Source organism: Ziziphus jujuba, chromosome 4 (genome assembly GCF_031755915.1).
Source record: "Ziziphus jujuba cultivar Dongzao chromosome 4, ASM3175591v1".
NCBI lineage: Eukaryota > Viridiplantae > Streptophyta > Magnoliopsida > Rosales > Rhamnaceae > Ziziphus > Ziziphus jujuba.
Window position 1 is genome coordinate 22,671,611 of NC_083382.1, and position 15,993 is coordinate 22,687,603.

Here is a 15,993-nt window from a genome sequence, read left to right on the forward strand (position 1 = left end):
CCGAGTGTGTTTGATACGTCCGTCAGGACAATGTTTGGATTAGACAGATAGAATAGTGTAGTTATGTATTTGGTACACTGAACTAGTTTAGGTATTAATGACAAGTATTATTTTAGTATTAATAATGCAGTGTAAGAATTCACCCAAAAAAAAAAAAAGAAAAAGAAAAAAAAAATGCAATGTAAAAAGTTAAAACCGTGTGCTGGGAGAGATGTGAAAAAAGGAACAATTTTTTTTTATTTTTAAATGGTATTACGGATGATCCATGTTTTGACACCTCAACAGAGACTCATTTCTTTCTTTTTCCTCTTTTAAGAAAGAGAGCCCAAACCACCATAACTGTAGCACATCACCATAACCATATTTTTTCATCTCCTTCTTCGCAAGACCATAGCAGGGATGGTTTCAGCTCCATCAAAGTTGCTTCGATTGTTGACACAATCCAGTGAGCAAAGGGAGAGCTGCTTCAGCAAGAGACACCAATGAGAGAAAGGAGAGCTTCGGCGAGTTTGGAACAGTGAGTGACCCAATGGGAGAGATGGGTCACTTGAGTCCTCTTCTCATGGGAAAACGTGACCGCCTTGGACAACTTGTTTCATTCTCAAAATTGTCTTCTTAAACACCGGATTGGGATACAGTCTTGTCCTGACCTGCCCAATCCTGCATACGAAACACTACCTTAAAGGTCAGACCAACTATTTGAAGCCTTTGTAGGCTTCAAGCTCAAAAGTTAATAATAAAAAAATCAATTTGAAATCTCAAAAACAGAGCCAATGACACAATTTAATATTTTAATACCGATGAGTATGAGCTTGGAGGAAATAGTGGGGCATCTTCTTGCAACTAAAATCCCAAAAACAGCTGGAACAGAATACCCCACAAACATACATCAACAACAAAACCATAAAGAATTTTAAATAAGTCATCAACACATGAGGTCATAGAGATTCACTTAGTAATTGGGTGGTTCCAAGGATGGCAAAATATGAGGCCATATAAATGAGGACTCCCTAATGGACCCTAACCACACAAACATTAAGATACCCGAAAGGGCTTGCTCAATCGTATCAAGCACAAGATGTGGTGCTATAAAATGTGGCAATGACTTCTATTTTCAATATCTTTTAAGGTAGTTCGGCCATCCAGATGATCTCTAAAGTAGTTCACCACTAACTCTGGTACTGTGATGTCACGACAGGTCTGTAGTATGGAAAATGATACTTTATCCTATTCTAGTAACTTCTCAAATTAATGTTGAAAACTACTTTGGAAATATTTATCGAGATAGCCACGCCCATAATTAAAATGGTGTCCCTGTAGTCTAGGTTTGTCAGACCTTTGGAACCAATTAAATCCGACAAGAAACTGTGGACCCAAGCCTAGTAATTGTCTTGCAATTGCATTGCTAAAAATGCATTATCAGTATCCTTGTCATTGAACAAACCCTCATAGCCCATTTCATTGTAGTACTTGATTTCACAAATTAAAACTCAAAATTCGAACGCTAATAAAATAATAGCATTTAAACAAATGCAAACGACATCATAGATACAGAACAAACCTTATGGACCTAATAGGATCAATTTGGAAAATAGGTCGAGTTGTTGGATTGCTTTCAATATCCTCAATACTACAGAAATTGGAATGTCTAATGTAGACATAGCAATCAGTCATGAGATATTCAAGAATCATGATCAAATCATTGACCTATGAAGTTATGTCGCTATAGTATTCAAAATCAAAGCTATTGTCATTGATAATGCGGCCGAAACAAGTAAGATCATAAAGAATGACTTCGTAGTTGGATTCCAAGTGGGGGCCAAAATGTGTATCCACGTCCATTGGCTGATGCTATAGTCATGTGATTCGACCACACAGACATAATGAGCATCCAAGAACGTTTTCTTTATCATATTATACTCAACCAGTATGATTTCCGTAATTGAAGACATGGAAAATTATGAAATCTAGAGAGAAATGAAAAAAAAAAAAAATTTAGAAAAAAAAAGGAAGGAAAAAGGGAGACTGATTACACTTGGTGGCTTGATTTACAATGCAAGAATGAGGTGAACCAGCCTTAAATAGGCAATACTTTGTAACAAATATAGGAAAATATAGACAACAAAATCTATGACACTAATTAGGTCTCATTTGTTTCCATGTAACACATGATCAAAGAACTACTGCTAAAATATAGTTGTGCCAAACAAAATCATTCATTTGTACCAAGTATCACTCTCAGATGTCAATACATAATAAAACAAATAAATTGAGCATACATAACAAAACCATTTGATCTTGCGGTCTTATTACCTTTTAAAAAACATGCACTTAAGAATCAAGAGGTATGGACTCCATCTTCCACAAATCAAAATTGCACGTAGTACGCACCATGTATCGAATAACAAGAAAAAATAAAGATACTAATTTCAGTATGTAAGAAAATTAAATTAAAAAAATAAAATAAAATATTCAGAACTTAGTATATATGAATTGAATGATTTATCCGAGATTTGTGTGATACCAAAACGTTCTTAAGATGAATTTCATCCTACAGATGACTCTATTATGTTCGTCTCCCAAAATGCAAAAAATTAATTTAGATTTCGAACATGACACCATCAAAATCTTTCACTGCGAATTTAATCTAAGCTTTACTACACTTATTCCTCAAAGTTCTTCTCTTAATTCAATTCTTATTCTGCTCAAAAGAAAGCTCTAAAAAACTGCATATATAACATTATAAGACCAAACATAAGGAATATTAAAAATCGCCCAATTAAAATCCATTTATTCCTTATCAATGTAAAATCTATTAAAACTCATTTATTTTCCATGAATGAAAAAACGTTAAATCATTCAATACCAAAAATGTTATGGATGTTACACAGTAAACATGGTACACATGCAAGCTTCAACAAAACTGAGCAAGCAACACTTTCTATGTGCAAAAATTCTCATATTACTAGTGCAGCCGCTGAAGATGTTTGGAGGCTCTGGAACCTCTCCCATATCTCTTCTTTCTATAGTGTAAGAATCTTGTCCATGTTTCTACCTCATGTCAACACATAAATCTTCTGCACTTTTTTTTTTGTGGTTATTATTATTTTAATAACGCCTACAAGAGCTAGTGGATTAGGAGGCCATGACATGACAACTCACTCACCGGGCTAAGAAACCCATACAATTATTTCCCTACTCAAGGCATACCTAAGAACAAAGAACACACACTATAGCATTTTTATTTGTTTTCCTCTTCTTTTTTTAACTTGTTTGGCAACATGCTCTGTTTTGCATTATCAAATTACTATTCTAAATAATTGGTTCATTGCTGTCATCACATTAAATTTTTTTAAAAAGTAATTAGATTCACAATTCTTTTATCTTTCTTTTCTTTTGGACAAAAACAATTATTTCTTATTAAAAGGAAAAAAAAACCAAAAATTACTTTTACAAAAATATATACGAATTATACGTGTGAGATGGTCGTTGGAGGCGAACGTTGGAGCCTAAGTCTATGGGATTTAGAATCAAGTAATGAGAGAAGGTTACATGGGTTTCAATTCATTTTCTTACAAAACCATATGGACCATTATATTCTCAACTTTCCTACGTGGGAATCTAAAAATTCCGATCTTGTTCTCCTGAATATGGACCATTGGAAACTTTAGTTTGTATGATCTTTGGAAAAATTGCAATAACATTTCATGTGTACATTTTTCTTTTTTGCTTTCTGTATTCCTCAAAATTATCAGAGATCACCCCTCAAATATCATTTTGTTTTAGAATAAATATATTTTATTATCTACACACACTTATTAAACTTTTCATATGTAAATCAAATATATATGGATTAGACCGACTATAGTTTAATTAATTATTATGTCCAAATTTGTTGAAAAAAAAAAAGAATATGAAAAGGTGAAATTAGAACAACAATAAGATTAAAACTTCCTAGCAGTTCTTGCTACTTGAATATATTTATGTTCTCTTTCATTAGGCATGCTAAAGTAATGAAATTTACCCACCTTGCACTTGCTCACTAAAGACATATGTGTTGACTTAGCCTACACAACAATCAATTTCAGGGACAGAACTATATTAATATGGATGTATTCAATTCAGAGTTTAAAGGATTTAAAATGAGTTATAGAGTTTAAAGAATTTAATGGATTACTATGGTATTCCATAGATTTTATAAAGAATTTATAGGAATCCAACGAAATCTTTTGGTTTAAGACTAGATTTCATATTGACAATTTTATTTACAATTTTACTATTAAAATACTTTTAAATCCATTAAAATCCATCATTTTTTAAACTCTTTTAAAGTTAATAACTTTTTAAATATTACTAGATTTTAAATGAATTCTATAAAATCATAATTGAATACATCTATATTTTAATAGAGTTTTATAAAATCTATGAATTGAATATTATTGGACTTGTATGGATTTTTTTAAAATCTAAATCGAATACTTCTAAATTTGTATGGATTTGTATGGAATTTTTAATTTTTTTAGAATATCTTTATATATCGTATAAAATTAAACATAATATTAAATTTGGCCCTATCAAAAAATTGCTTGACTTTCTGTTTAAACTTATCTCATTGAAGCTATCTTTCCAAAAAAAAAAATCTCATTAAAGCTAATTAGTCAAATTTGTTTGTCTTAATAGAGTTTTTAAATCATTTTTTTGACTTAATAGAGTTTATGAATTCTTAATATCTGCAAGTTATAATTAGTTACTAATTTCTATATTCTGCCTTATGAGTTACAAATTTCTATATATCACATATTATCTCTTTAACCTAATCTAATCAATTTATTTATTTATTTTTTTATCTCTTATAGTAAACTACTCTACAAGGTGAAATAACAGGGAAAAAAAAAATTTTGAAATTGGTTTCAATGGTGTTTTGCTTTTCAATTGTGTACAAAGAGATCAAGGTTAAGAATTTTTGTTTTCACTAATTTTTTATTCTTATGCCTAACCATTTGATATATATATTTTTTATACTTTTAAATTTGTAAAGTTTGATGCATAGATCAATTTGATTATATACGTTGTAACAAGTATTAGAAAAACGTCTTTGAATGTGCACATATAATAGAAAAAAAAGAAAAGAAAAAAGAATTGATGAGATTATATTGATCTTTGAGATTTGGAAGAACATAAAATTATATTTTGATTTATGATTTTTTTTATAATAGAGTTATTAATATAGTTTTTTTTTTTTGGTTGAATATAAAAATTGAATACTATTATTTTTAATAATAATTTAATTTTAAATATAATTCTTTTTATATGAAAGTTATGGTCCCCACCAATAGAATCCTGGTTCTGTTCCTTTTCTTGACCCTCCCATCGACCAGCCTTATATTTATGAATCTTTGAAAGTGGATCCTTTTTGCTTATATGGATCACAACCTGCTCTTTCATAATGTGAGATGCATTGTTCCCTTCCACAACAGTTAAGCTACCCAGCTAAAAAAAAAAAAAAAAAAAAAAAGAAGGTAAATTTTAAATAAACATTAGATCAATTGGAAATTTTCAAATAGTTCAATAATAATAGTATGACATTTTGAACTTATGCTTCATGTTTGAATGATTTCAAGTTTCAACAAACAGTTGGTACAATAGCAGAGCACAATGGAAATGAAAAGAAAAAAGAAAAGGCACCTAAATATTTATATATGGAACAATATGGAAGTAACTAATTTTTTTCTTTTTTTTAAATATTAAAAATTAAAAAAGAAAAAAGAAGAAGAAGAAGATAATAATGGCTTCATGTAAATGACTAGGATCAAATGTGCAGTTAAAACTAACCAGATGTACAAATTAGTGATCAAAAACTGTAGACTACAAATATGAGATGCACAATTTGTTTCATAGAGAGTAGATTGTATGGTACAGAGTTAGTAAAACAATGAAGCACCGACTATGGCAACAATCCTTAAAAACAGATATGCAATTGCAAAGCAAGCCACAATAACCATAATATGGGTTTCCGTACATTCTTATTTCTATTAACCATCCGTTAGATTTCTAAGAAAACAGAATAGAAAACAAATACAACACAAATTTCATTTTCATTCCAATTACCTTGATATCCAAGCATATGGGAAAACCAGGGTACTAATGTGTCAATTTACTTAATTTATTTACTTAACAGGATCTCAGCTCTTAACAACAATATATGTTATACTCAATTAAAGTTTTTTTTTTTTTTTCGCTAACAATTATACTCAAATAAAGTTAAAATAAAATCATGTTTCAGAATACATATCAGTAAGACAGAAAAATACAAGGTGGCAACAAACTAATACGGCAAGTCTTACAATCCCATTTTAAAAATTTAATAAAAAATTAAAAAAGCAAATGGGGAAAGCAGATCTTTAAGTAAAAACTAGAAGAATATGAAAGATGCATATTATTAGCGAGTAATTCTTACATAAGGCATTCTTAAAATAGATGATTAAGCAAAGGGCTTCTCTTACCATGTCACAGTAGCTAGCTTTTCTCTCATCCTCTTCAGAGATAAAAGACATGATATTTCTTGTACCTAATCATTATTCATCAACCAAAACCGTTATGAAAATTAATTCATCTAGGAAGTTTTTCTTAAAATTGTATGCACCATGGTGTTAGCATAGCAAGATTAACAAGTTGTCCATATGAATAAAACAGTTAATGAAAAAGTCAACACTAGAATTCAATTCTTTGTGATGTTATCTAGCATACAAAGACATTCAACACTTCGAGAGCTAGGAGATGTATAAGTTATTGGATTTCCATAAAATGATATGATCTATTGGACTCCCTCGGATTTCTCATCTACTATGTTGTCTTTTCATGTTGGAATTATATAGCAGAAGCTAGGAACCTTACATGATAGATATATTTTCATTACTCAATACTAATATGTAGTAGTGCAGCAAATATCTTCTTGAATTCACATGACCTTTCAAACTATTTTTTACGTGATAGATCTCCATGTGCGCTCATCTAATCACAAAAAAATAAAAAAGACTAATCTGAAAAATGCATTGAAACCTTATAGTTTTTGTTTTTCTATTAAGGTATTTGATTTTCTCATTAGAATTCTTAATCTCAAAAAAAATTAAGTAGAACCTTATGTGACTGTAAGCTAAAAGGCAATAATTTATAGGCTACTAACACTTGCTTCCTAATATTTTATAACACCTTGGGCTCAACTAATGAGCTTCTTCTTGTATCTTAATTATCAGTTAAATGGGCTTTGTCATTTAATGAACTAGTTTGGAAATTTTACGGTTCATTATTAATTAAAGCTCTTGATCAATGAATTAACTTGTTCCAAAAACATAAATTCAACAATCTCCCATTTGCTTTGAGAGGACTTTAATCTAATCTGGTGCTACTCTACTAAAATCCCATATTCGAACTCCAAGATTAATAATGTTTATTTTTTGTAAAATATCAATAATTAATTGATAATATTTTCAGTCAATCAATGAATTATTTATTTTCTTGACTTATCAATTTCTCTAACGGATCCAATATACTAGCCAGTGACTTTCAATATCTGAGCAAGTAAACATATCAAGAAAATATTTCATACAAATCCCATTTTGCATATTCCATAAATACTTAGTAATAAAAAAAAATCATAATTTCCAAATTATCTTGTTCATCCATAATAAACTTCACTTATAGATAGTTCAAAAAAACATAATAACTTAACTATCTATTTATAATTTACTCAGGATTTAAAAAAAATAACATATCCAATATTACCTGAGATTTAATTCTTTTTCACAGAAACTTATCCTTAATTAAATTTCTCTAACTTCTCTCAGAATAATCATAATTCATTCTAATATTATATAATAACTAAGCATTCTAAATAAAATGCTTAACTTTATTTATCAATTGTGGAACAATTCATTAATTATGAGAACCCAATATTATGTCTTCTATGAACTTATCCATGTTATCATATTCTGTGGAACAATTCATTAATTATGAGAACCCAATATTATGTCTTCTATGAACTTATCCATGTTATCATATTCTATATAATTAATCTGGACCTTATACTTAAAATATAATGTGCACAAACATTTTAGGAAAAGCTTCATATTATTAAATCAAAAAATGAAATTGCAATTTATCTTGCTCTTAGAGCACAGATATAACTAACTCTCATTCACTCTAAAGTAAGTCTAGGACCTTTTTTAGACCCATACTATCTAAATGCTTCTCAAATACTTGCTGAGGTAGAATCTTAGTAAAATGATCTACTAAATTTTTCTTAGAAGTTATCTTTGTAACCATCGTGCCTCCTTTATATACGAAATCATAGATCAAGTGATACTTTCTTTGTATGTATTTTCGTTTCTTGTGATACCTAAGCTTTTTGGATTGTGCTATAGCCCCATTATTATCACAATAAAGAATAATGGGCCAATCCATACATGATATCACCTAAAGATCCATAAGAAATTTTTTAAGCCATACAGCTTCCTTTGCAGTTTCAAATGTAGCTATATATTCAACTTCAGTGATACAGTCAACAACATAAGTCTGTTTGATACTTCTCCAATCAATGGCTCCTCCATTAAAGGTAATACATAGTTTGACATTGATTATTAGAGTTAATATCCCTTTGAAAATCTGAATCTGTTTCAAACTCCTACTAGAATACATAAGCATATAATCTCTCGTTCTTTTTAGATACTTGAATATATGCTTTACTGCAACTTAGCATTCCACGAAACAGCTCACTAATCCCACTACATAATAAATATCTGGCCTAGTGCACAGTATGATATACATGACTACCAACTACCAAAGTATAATGTTTCTTACTCATGAATTCTTTCTCCTTAGGAGTTTTTAGTAATTGTTCCTTAGAAAGATGTATTTCATGTCTAAAACGTAAGGATACTCCTTTTTTTTTTTTTTTTTTTTTGTTTGGATGAATTATTAAACACATCATATATACAAGATAAACACATTGTAAACTTTATAATTACTGTACGTACAAAGGAAAAACAATGCTATTATAGTTTGAACTCTACAACAATTTTAGATGTTCACATAAACCATGTAAATCTACATTACATCTTTACAATGAATGTATATGTTTTACTCTCTTGATAGCTTGCTCAACTTTGTTGACCGGTTCTTCGTACAATATAGCAGGGTTGTCAAACTGAGATGCCAAGCTTGGCTCTCCAAGAAAAGCACGGAAAGAATCTGCTATTGAGTATGAAAGAGAATCAAGGTTGTAGCCTCCTTCCAAGAAAAACACATAGCGGCCACCACATAGATCTTTGGCAAGTTGTTGAATGTTAGATGCAAGCATGTAGTATGTCCCCGTTGTAAATTGCAAACTGGCTAGCGGATTCAATACATGAGCATCATACCTGAAATATGAAGTTAAAAGATATGAAACATGGTGAATAGATAAACTAGCATTGCAGAACAAAACCATAGTTTAATAATTCACTCTCATGAAAACTTTTTGTCTATGATTTTATATTGACTTAGTATGTTTTTTTTTTTTTTTTTTGGGGTAAATAATTGACTTGGTATGGTTTGATTTGGTTTTGTTTCCTAAACAGTATAGGATTTAATTTTTTATTTATTTATTTAATCATAAATATGTTTTTGTGTAAAACACAAGAAAGATAGACATGACTTGATTATTGAATATTACAAAACATTTCCCCTTTGTTTCTCTCTTTTTATCCTCCTATTGTCTACATTCTCTTCCCCTTCTATTTTTCACCCTCTTTTCTTTCTCTTCCCCCTCATTCTCTCTCATTTTCCTATACTGGTCCTGCACCAATTAGTAATAACAACATAATATAAGCTTCATTGTTTGGTTACCAAGTACACGTGGAAAACAATTCAAATCCTATGTTAGGATTATATTATAAAAGTACTATTTATCACCAATTATGAAAATAGAACTCTATGATGTGACAGCTTAGGTGATTGTACTGCTGAAAGTTTATTATGCTTAATCAATGCAATATAGCTTTGTGGGCATTACCACCACATCATAGGCTCAAAGGTATGAATAAAAACATTTTTTTTTAGAAGCCACAACAAAATGAGATGGTTAAAATATTCATGGGACTATGATTATATATGTCTAATCAATTTCTTATTAGAGCTTGCATAGATTTGCAAATAAATTGCATTTTGAAGTCCACTTAGTCTCTAATCATATGTTAAACTTTCTAGGATATAAACTCACCCAGCAGAGACGAGAATAATATCCGGCTTAAACCTTTGAGCACATGGGACAATAACTTCATCAAACATGTTTCTAATGGCAATATCACCAGAGCCTCCTGGTAGAGGAAGATTAAGAGTTGTTCCTTCCCCATCTCCTTGACCTACCTCGTCAAACTTACCAGTACCTGGGTAGCTTCCATCCTGAATTAAAAGTGATCAAATTGCAAACGGGGTGTTATTTTCCAGTCTTTTGAGGTTTAAATTATCATAACTTCGTCAAACTTATCAGGTTGAGATTATCATATTTCATAATCCTTTTCAAATAAGGATAATAATAACAATAAGAAATAAAAATAAAAATAAAGGTAAAAATAAAAAGAATCACACAGAAGAAGAAACGATAATGCATATGTTATTTTGGACTGAAAGTACAAAACCATGATGGTTATTTAGCATTTAAATATATACAAAGCAATCTCAGTGCAAAAGATTTAAAGGTCAAGCTACGTTATAATGAGTAAAGGGGATTTTGATGTAAGATGGTGAATTATTTTTTTAATACTAGACTCATTGAATGCAATGTGTGCATGTTAGATTCTCCCGTTTTCTTTTCTTTTCTTTTTCTGTTTTCTTTTTCATTTTCCTGACAAATACGTAAAACTAAACTAGTTGAGGAAAAAAATGTATTGCATCAAATAAACATAAAATTAAAAGGTAAAGTACAAAGGTCTAGGTCCAACAAGAAGAAGATAATAAGTGAAGCACAAATACAAAATTGACTTTCAGACACCATAAAATTTGACTAACTGTACAGTACCTCTACTATCTGAGATTTGCAATCACATCAATTCTTCTACTACTGTACCTAGAAATCATAGTGTTATGCGCCTTTCGCTAAAATTTATTCTCTACAGCCAACATGTTTTAAACAGAAAGAACAATGTAAACCAAGAAAATGATGTAATAGCTAAGCAAAAGGGGTCCTTCACGCAATAAACAAGTAAAAGGAAAACAAAATCTTGAAAGATCACAATGTTTGTTTATATAGGAAAATTGAGGAAATACAGTTCTATAGAGTGATAGAAACTCTGATTAGCATGTTTTTGACCTCGAATGGAATTTTTTTTTTCTTTTTTTTTTCTTTTTTTTTTTTCTTTTTTTTTTTGGGTGCAAGAACCTTAAATAGAATTGATACTGAGGTTTGACAGGAAACTGTTTCGGAAACAAAAAATTGTCAACACCAATTGGAATACCATTAATGTCTACATGTTTTAAGAAAATACATATTCACATTTGTGCATGCACACAATACAATATTATCTAAAAAGAATTTTTACAGCACCGTTTTCCTTTCATCTGTTGTTATTCAATCGTGTTCATGTATTGGCATCACAAACTGTAACATGTTTGTAAAGACATATTTTATAGATACATATAAGAAAAAGAGCATGTTTTCAGAGGATGGCAGAACTTGTTAAAAACATGGATACAAGGTTATTTTTCCTAAAACATGCCTTTGTGTGTTATGGCAAATAATATGCATAGAATTTCATACGAATGCTTAATGTACCACTGTAATAATGTATTTACAAGTTTGTTATCATGACAGAAGTTGTAGTTAAAGTCCATACTTAATCAAATTCTTAACATGTTTAGGCAAATAAATATAGGATTTGGATAACCATTTCAGATTTAGAGTACTGAATTCAACAAGTCAACTACAATGACAAAGAATAAATATATCACAAAAGGAAAGGGGAAAAAAACAGAAAAAGAAAAAGAGTATTAAAAAATGATGGATTTTCGTGAAAATATCATTAATAGCCACTACCAACTGACGAATTTTAAAATTAGTAAGAAAAAGTACTAGGCTATTATGCACAGTAACAAAAATTGTGACTTGGATTGCTGGAAATGCTACAAACTTACGGCCTAAACCAAGCAATTACTTACTTGGTGAGTTGAAAGAAAAAATATATCAGGATCCTCATAGAAAGCATCATTTGTCCCATTCCCATGGTGAATGTCAAAATCAATGATAAAAACACATTTCAAGCCATGTACTCGTTGTGCATAATGGGCTGCAATGGCCACATTTCCAAAAACACGAAACCCCATAGGCCCCTTAGGAATAGCATGATGCCCAGGTGGTCTTATCAAAGCAGAACCAACAGGTTGGTCCTGGCTTTTCTTTGATGCTGCAACCTGAACCATGGAACAGTATATCTTAGAAGACGGCTATATCAAACAAGAACTAAAACATCTGATCCTTTTATATTTTCATAATTAGCAAAGCAACTTCAATGAAAATTCAAAACCCAAATTCTCAATAAAATAGTTGAAGTTTTAGCACACGTAAATCATTTTTTTTTTTTTTGAAAAAAAAAAAAAAAAAGCACTATGATAAGAGACTTATTGAGACAGCACCACTGAATCAACCAAGGAAATTCCTGCTCCAGCTGCAATCAGTGACTCCTGAAATGTCTGCAACATTAACATCAATATCAGAAAGAGAAAACAAAAGATATGTTTTCTTTCACATTTTAAGTATATAGTTAACTCCACATTTATGGTTTCGATAATTACCGATGAAACCTATGGTAATTTTTTCAGCAACTACAAATTGAAAGTTTTCACTTATTAATGTTGTTTTTTCTCTTACTTTATCAATAGTTATCATTAATAATGTGTATTTGCAACAAAAATAAATTTCCCACCATAATTTCATAAACACATTAATATTGTATTGTCATAATTATCGAATGTCATCTCTATAATGCTAAATAACATACAAAATACTTAAAACACAATACTATTTTAACAAAATAATACCACAAATGACTTTTTTAACAAAACAATACCACAATACTATTGACTTTTCTACCAAATCACACATCCGACAATTGGGCTACTAATTACATTCCCACAACTCCATTGAAAAAAAAAAAAAAAAATCCCTGCTCCACCTCTGCTTTCCTTTCCTTTATGAAAAAGCATCTCTCACCTCTCCTCTTGTAAGCATATGAAAGACTTAGGAAAAATTTCATTCACACTATAGCCTACAGCTGATTCAGCTTCCACTTCTGGGAGATCAAATGGAGCTCAACTAGTTTCTGCTAGATGAGAAATAAACATCAGTAAATTATAGGAAATTGTCACATCCAAAGGCATAGATGAACTCTCATCAATCACCCAGTGGCCTAGAAAAGGGCCACATCTAAATAGAACTGAATACAAATGCTAAAAAGTATTTATTTTGCCAGACCATATCTCAGCATCAAACCTTGAGTAGGTTCATCCTTAGATGGCTGATCCTTGATTGGTGTAGATTCGGATGGATAAACTTAAGCACAATTTTATGCCATTTTTCTTCTTTTTGTTCCTATTCAATCACTTTCCTACTTTCTCCTCAATCTTTTGGCTGGTTTCATAATCTTACTTAAAGCACCTACAACCCAAGAAGCTCCAGAAAATAAAACATTCTTCATTAAGGCAGAACCTGCGCTAGTAACTTTTATGCTCTGCAGTTACAAAGGCTGTTCAATTTTTTTTCTTCTCTAAAAACCTGAAATTTCTGATCCACTCCAATCACCATCACTTATTTTATCAGTGAACTTTTTTTTTTTCCCCCTATTTTAATCAAAAGAAGGCAACATGTTGAAGACAATAGGTGTCCGTCATCAAAGTTGTTTGCTTTGTTGATTGCAATTTTGCCTAAGACAAAACCCTTTTCTAGCATGCTGCTAAGAGCTAACCACATCCTTTGCCTTTCAAAATGTAAAGTAATCAACTCTAGGAGGCAGAGCTTTATTATCAATTTCCTACATATACTAGTGAGGTTAACAGGTTGGCAACATTACCATGTTAAGTGTGAAAGATTAAAAATTTTTATTAGAGAATCTTACATGAAGTTATTGTGAGAGACATATAGTTCAAAGTGAAACTTGTCTGCATAAACCAACTAGTTAAAGCATGCAAATAAATACATTGTTAAAGATGCCACTTAATAGGATGGGCTGCTCATTATAATATAAAAAATCCTGGTGTTGCCTACATATACTCCATAAGATGCCCTTAGAATTGGTTATTTGAGCTTTAGTTTGAACTGGAATAAATATTTCAGATTACACTTTGAACAACAAAAACACCAAAACTGGCAAGATAGAAGGAAGGAATTGTTGAGGATATCAACAACAGGTTTGGGATTCTAGAAGGATGCAGGTAATCTTCCAAAACTAGGACAGTAAGAAATATCTGCAAAGGAAATCTGGAAGTTTCTCCTTAACAAATATTCATACAAGTAGCAAAATAGAAGCAAAAATTAGCTTCATAATATAAGAACTTTAATAAACTTAAAGAAAAATAATTTAGGCCTTACCATGTCAGGGTCCAATGTATCAATTGCATGAAGTCCATATCTGTCTTCAGGTACAAGAATAGTTGTTTTTGGATCTAAAGACTCAGTTTTACCTGTTTCATGTATGAAGTATTCAATTGAAAATCATAAATTTCATTAAAAAAAATTGCTTTAAATTAAAAAATAAAACATAAAATATAAAATAGTCAAGTGGTCTGACAATTCAGAGCATTATTAGAAGATCAAAATAACACAATAAAAAGAGACAATGTTACAAAAAATTATGTCATTTTTCATATCCTAGCAAATATTTAAGCAATTTCTTCATGCCACTGACTAATACATAAAGCATAATGGAATTAACAAAGCATATCAATGACTAAAAGCAGCTAAATTTCACTAATACATAAAGCATAATGGAATTATCTTTTGAAATACATCTAGATAAAAGCATATAGTTGTTACCATAGAAGAAATAACAAAGCTTTCGAGCGTCCATAATGGTCACTGATAACTCTCCAACAAAATCCTTGTTCCCTTCTTGCATATCCCCTGGTTTTAAATCATTTGGAACTAGACCAACTGCCTTTCCCTAAAAATGCATACATCTATTTGGTCATTGCATGTGTGTAATCCCTATGGCCCATGTCGGTAATTTTTTCAAAGATTAACATAGTTGCTGAAAAATTACCGACAGTATCCTTCTGCATTTTCGATAATTCTGTTGGTGATTTTTTATGTTAATTTTTTTTTTCATGTAACTATGTAACATAATATTAATGCATGAAGGGTGTTAATTTTCTTTATATAATGTAACTATGTAACTATGATAATCTTGGGGTCCATTGATGCATAATGGATGAGGAATATGTATATGTTTGTGTACGTATATGGAAATATGGATATATATATATATACATATGTTGAGTAGTAGGTATAGTTGTTGGCCTGTGATGACAGTTGCGTATAATCTTACTCCTTGGTTGTAAATGAAGTGGAAATTTATGATATTAAGTCTTCTAATTTCTGGACCGAAGCAACCCGTCAATCAAATTGATGTATACACGGAGCCGTTAGTTAAAGACCTGCAGCAGTTGTGGAATGAGGGTGTTACGGTCTTTGATGCTTAACGTAAAGAGAAATTCACTTTGAACATTTTAGGGGCAAATGAAAATATTTAAAGACACAAAAAAAGAAAAAATCGAAATGCAAAAGAAAAGAAAAAAGAAATTAGAATGGACGACTCATAAAGAAGAAACTACGTCGCCTATCAAACAATAAAAAGCATATAAATTTTAAGTGTTTTGAAAGTTTAAACAGAAAATAAAATATACTTGAATGAAAATCAGATTGATTAAAAAAAAAAAAAACAAAAACAAAAACTCATTTATGTTGCTTAA

At 30.4% G+C, this 15,993-nt stretch overlaps 1 protein-coding gene across 1 annotated transcript; it reads right to left on the reverse strand.

The window, feature by feature from the left end:
- Positions 1–9,042: 9,042 nt before the first annotated feature.
- LOC132803568 (histone deacetylase 14, chloroplastic-like) lies at positions 9,043–15,303 on the reverse strand. Its single transcript, XM_060816794.1, has 7 exons — positions 15,289–15,303; positions 15,059–15,185; positions 14,615–14,706; positions 12,664–12,720; positions 12,190–12,441; positions 10,256–10,437; positions 9,043–9,416 (listed from the first exon to the last, which is right to left on the reverse strand). The coding sequence occupies exons 1-7, from the start codon at positions 15,301–15,303 to the stop codon at positions 9,116–9,118; spliced, it is 1,026 nt and encodes a 341-aa protein (XP_060672777.1). The 3' UTR covers positions 9,043–9,115.
- Positions 15,304–15,993: the final 690 nt, after the last annotated feature.

What these genes read in the sequence shown, in the direction of transcription:
- LOC132803568 (XM_060816794.1), bottom strand. An exon ending in TTTTTCTTTCAACTCACCAA is followed by an intron (nt 10,438 to 12,189) that starts GTAAGTAATTGC and finishes CTTTTAATTCAG; the next exon opens with GATGGAAGCTACCCAGGTAC. An exon ending in ATTATTCTCGTCTCTGCTGG is followed by an intron (nt 9,417 to 10,255) that starts GTGAGTTTATAT and finishes TTCATATTTCAG; the next exon opens with GTATGATGCTCATGTATTGA.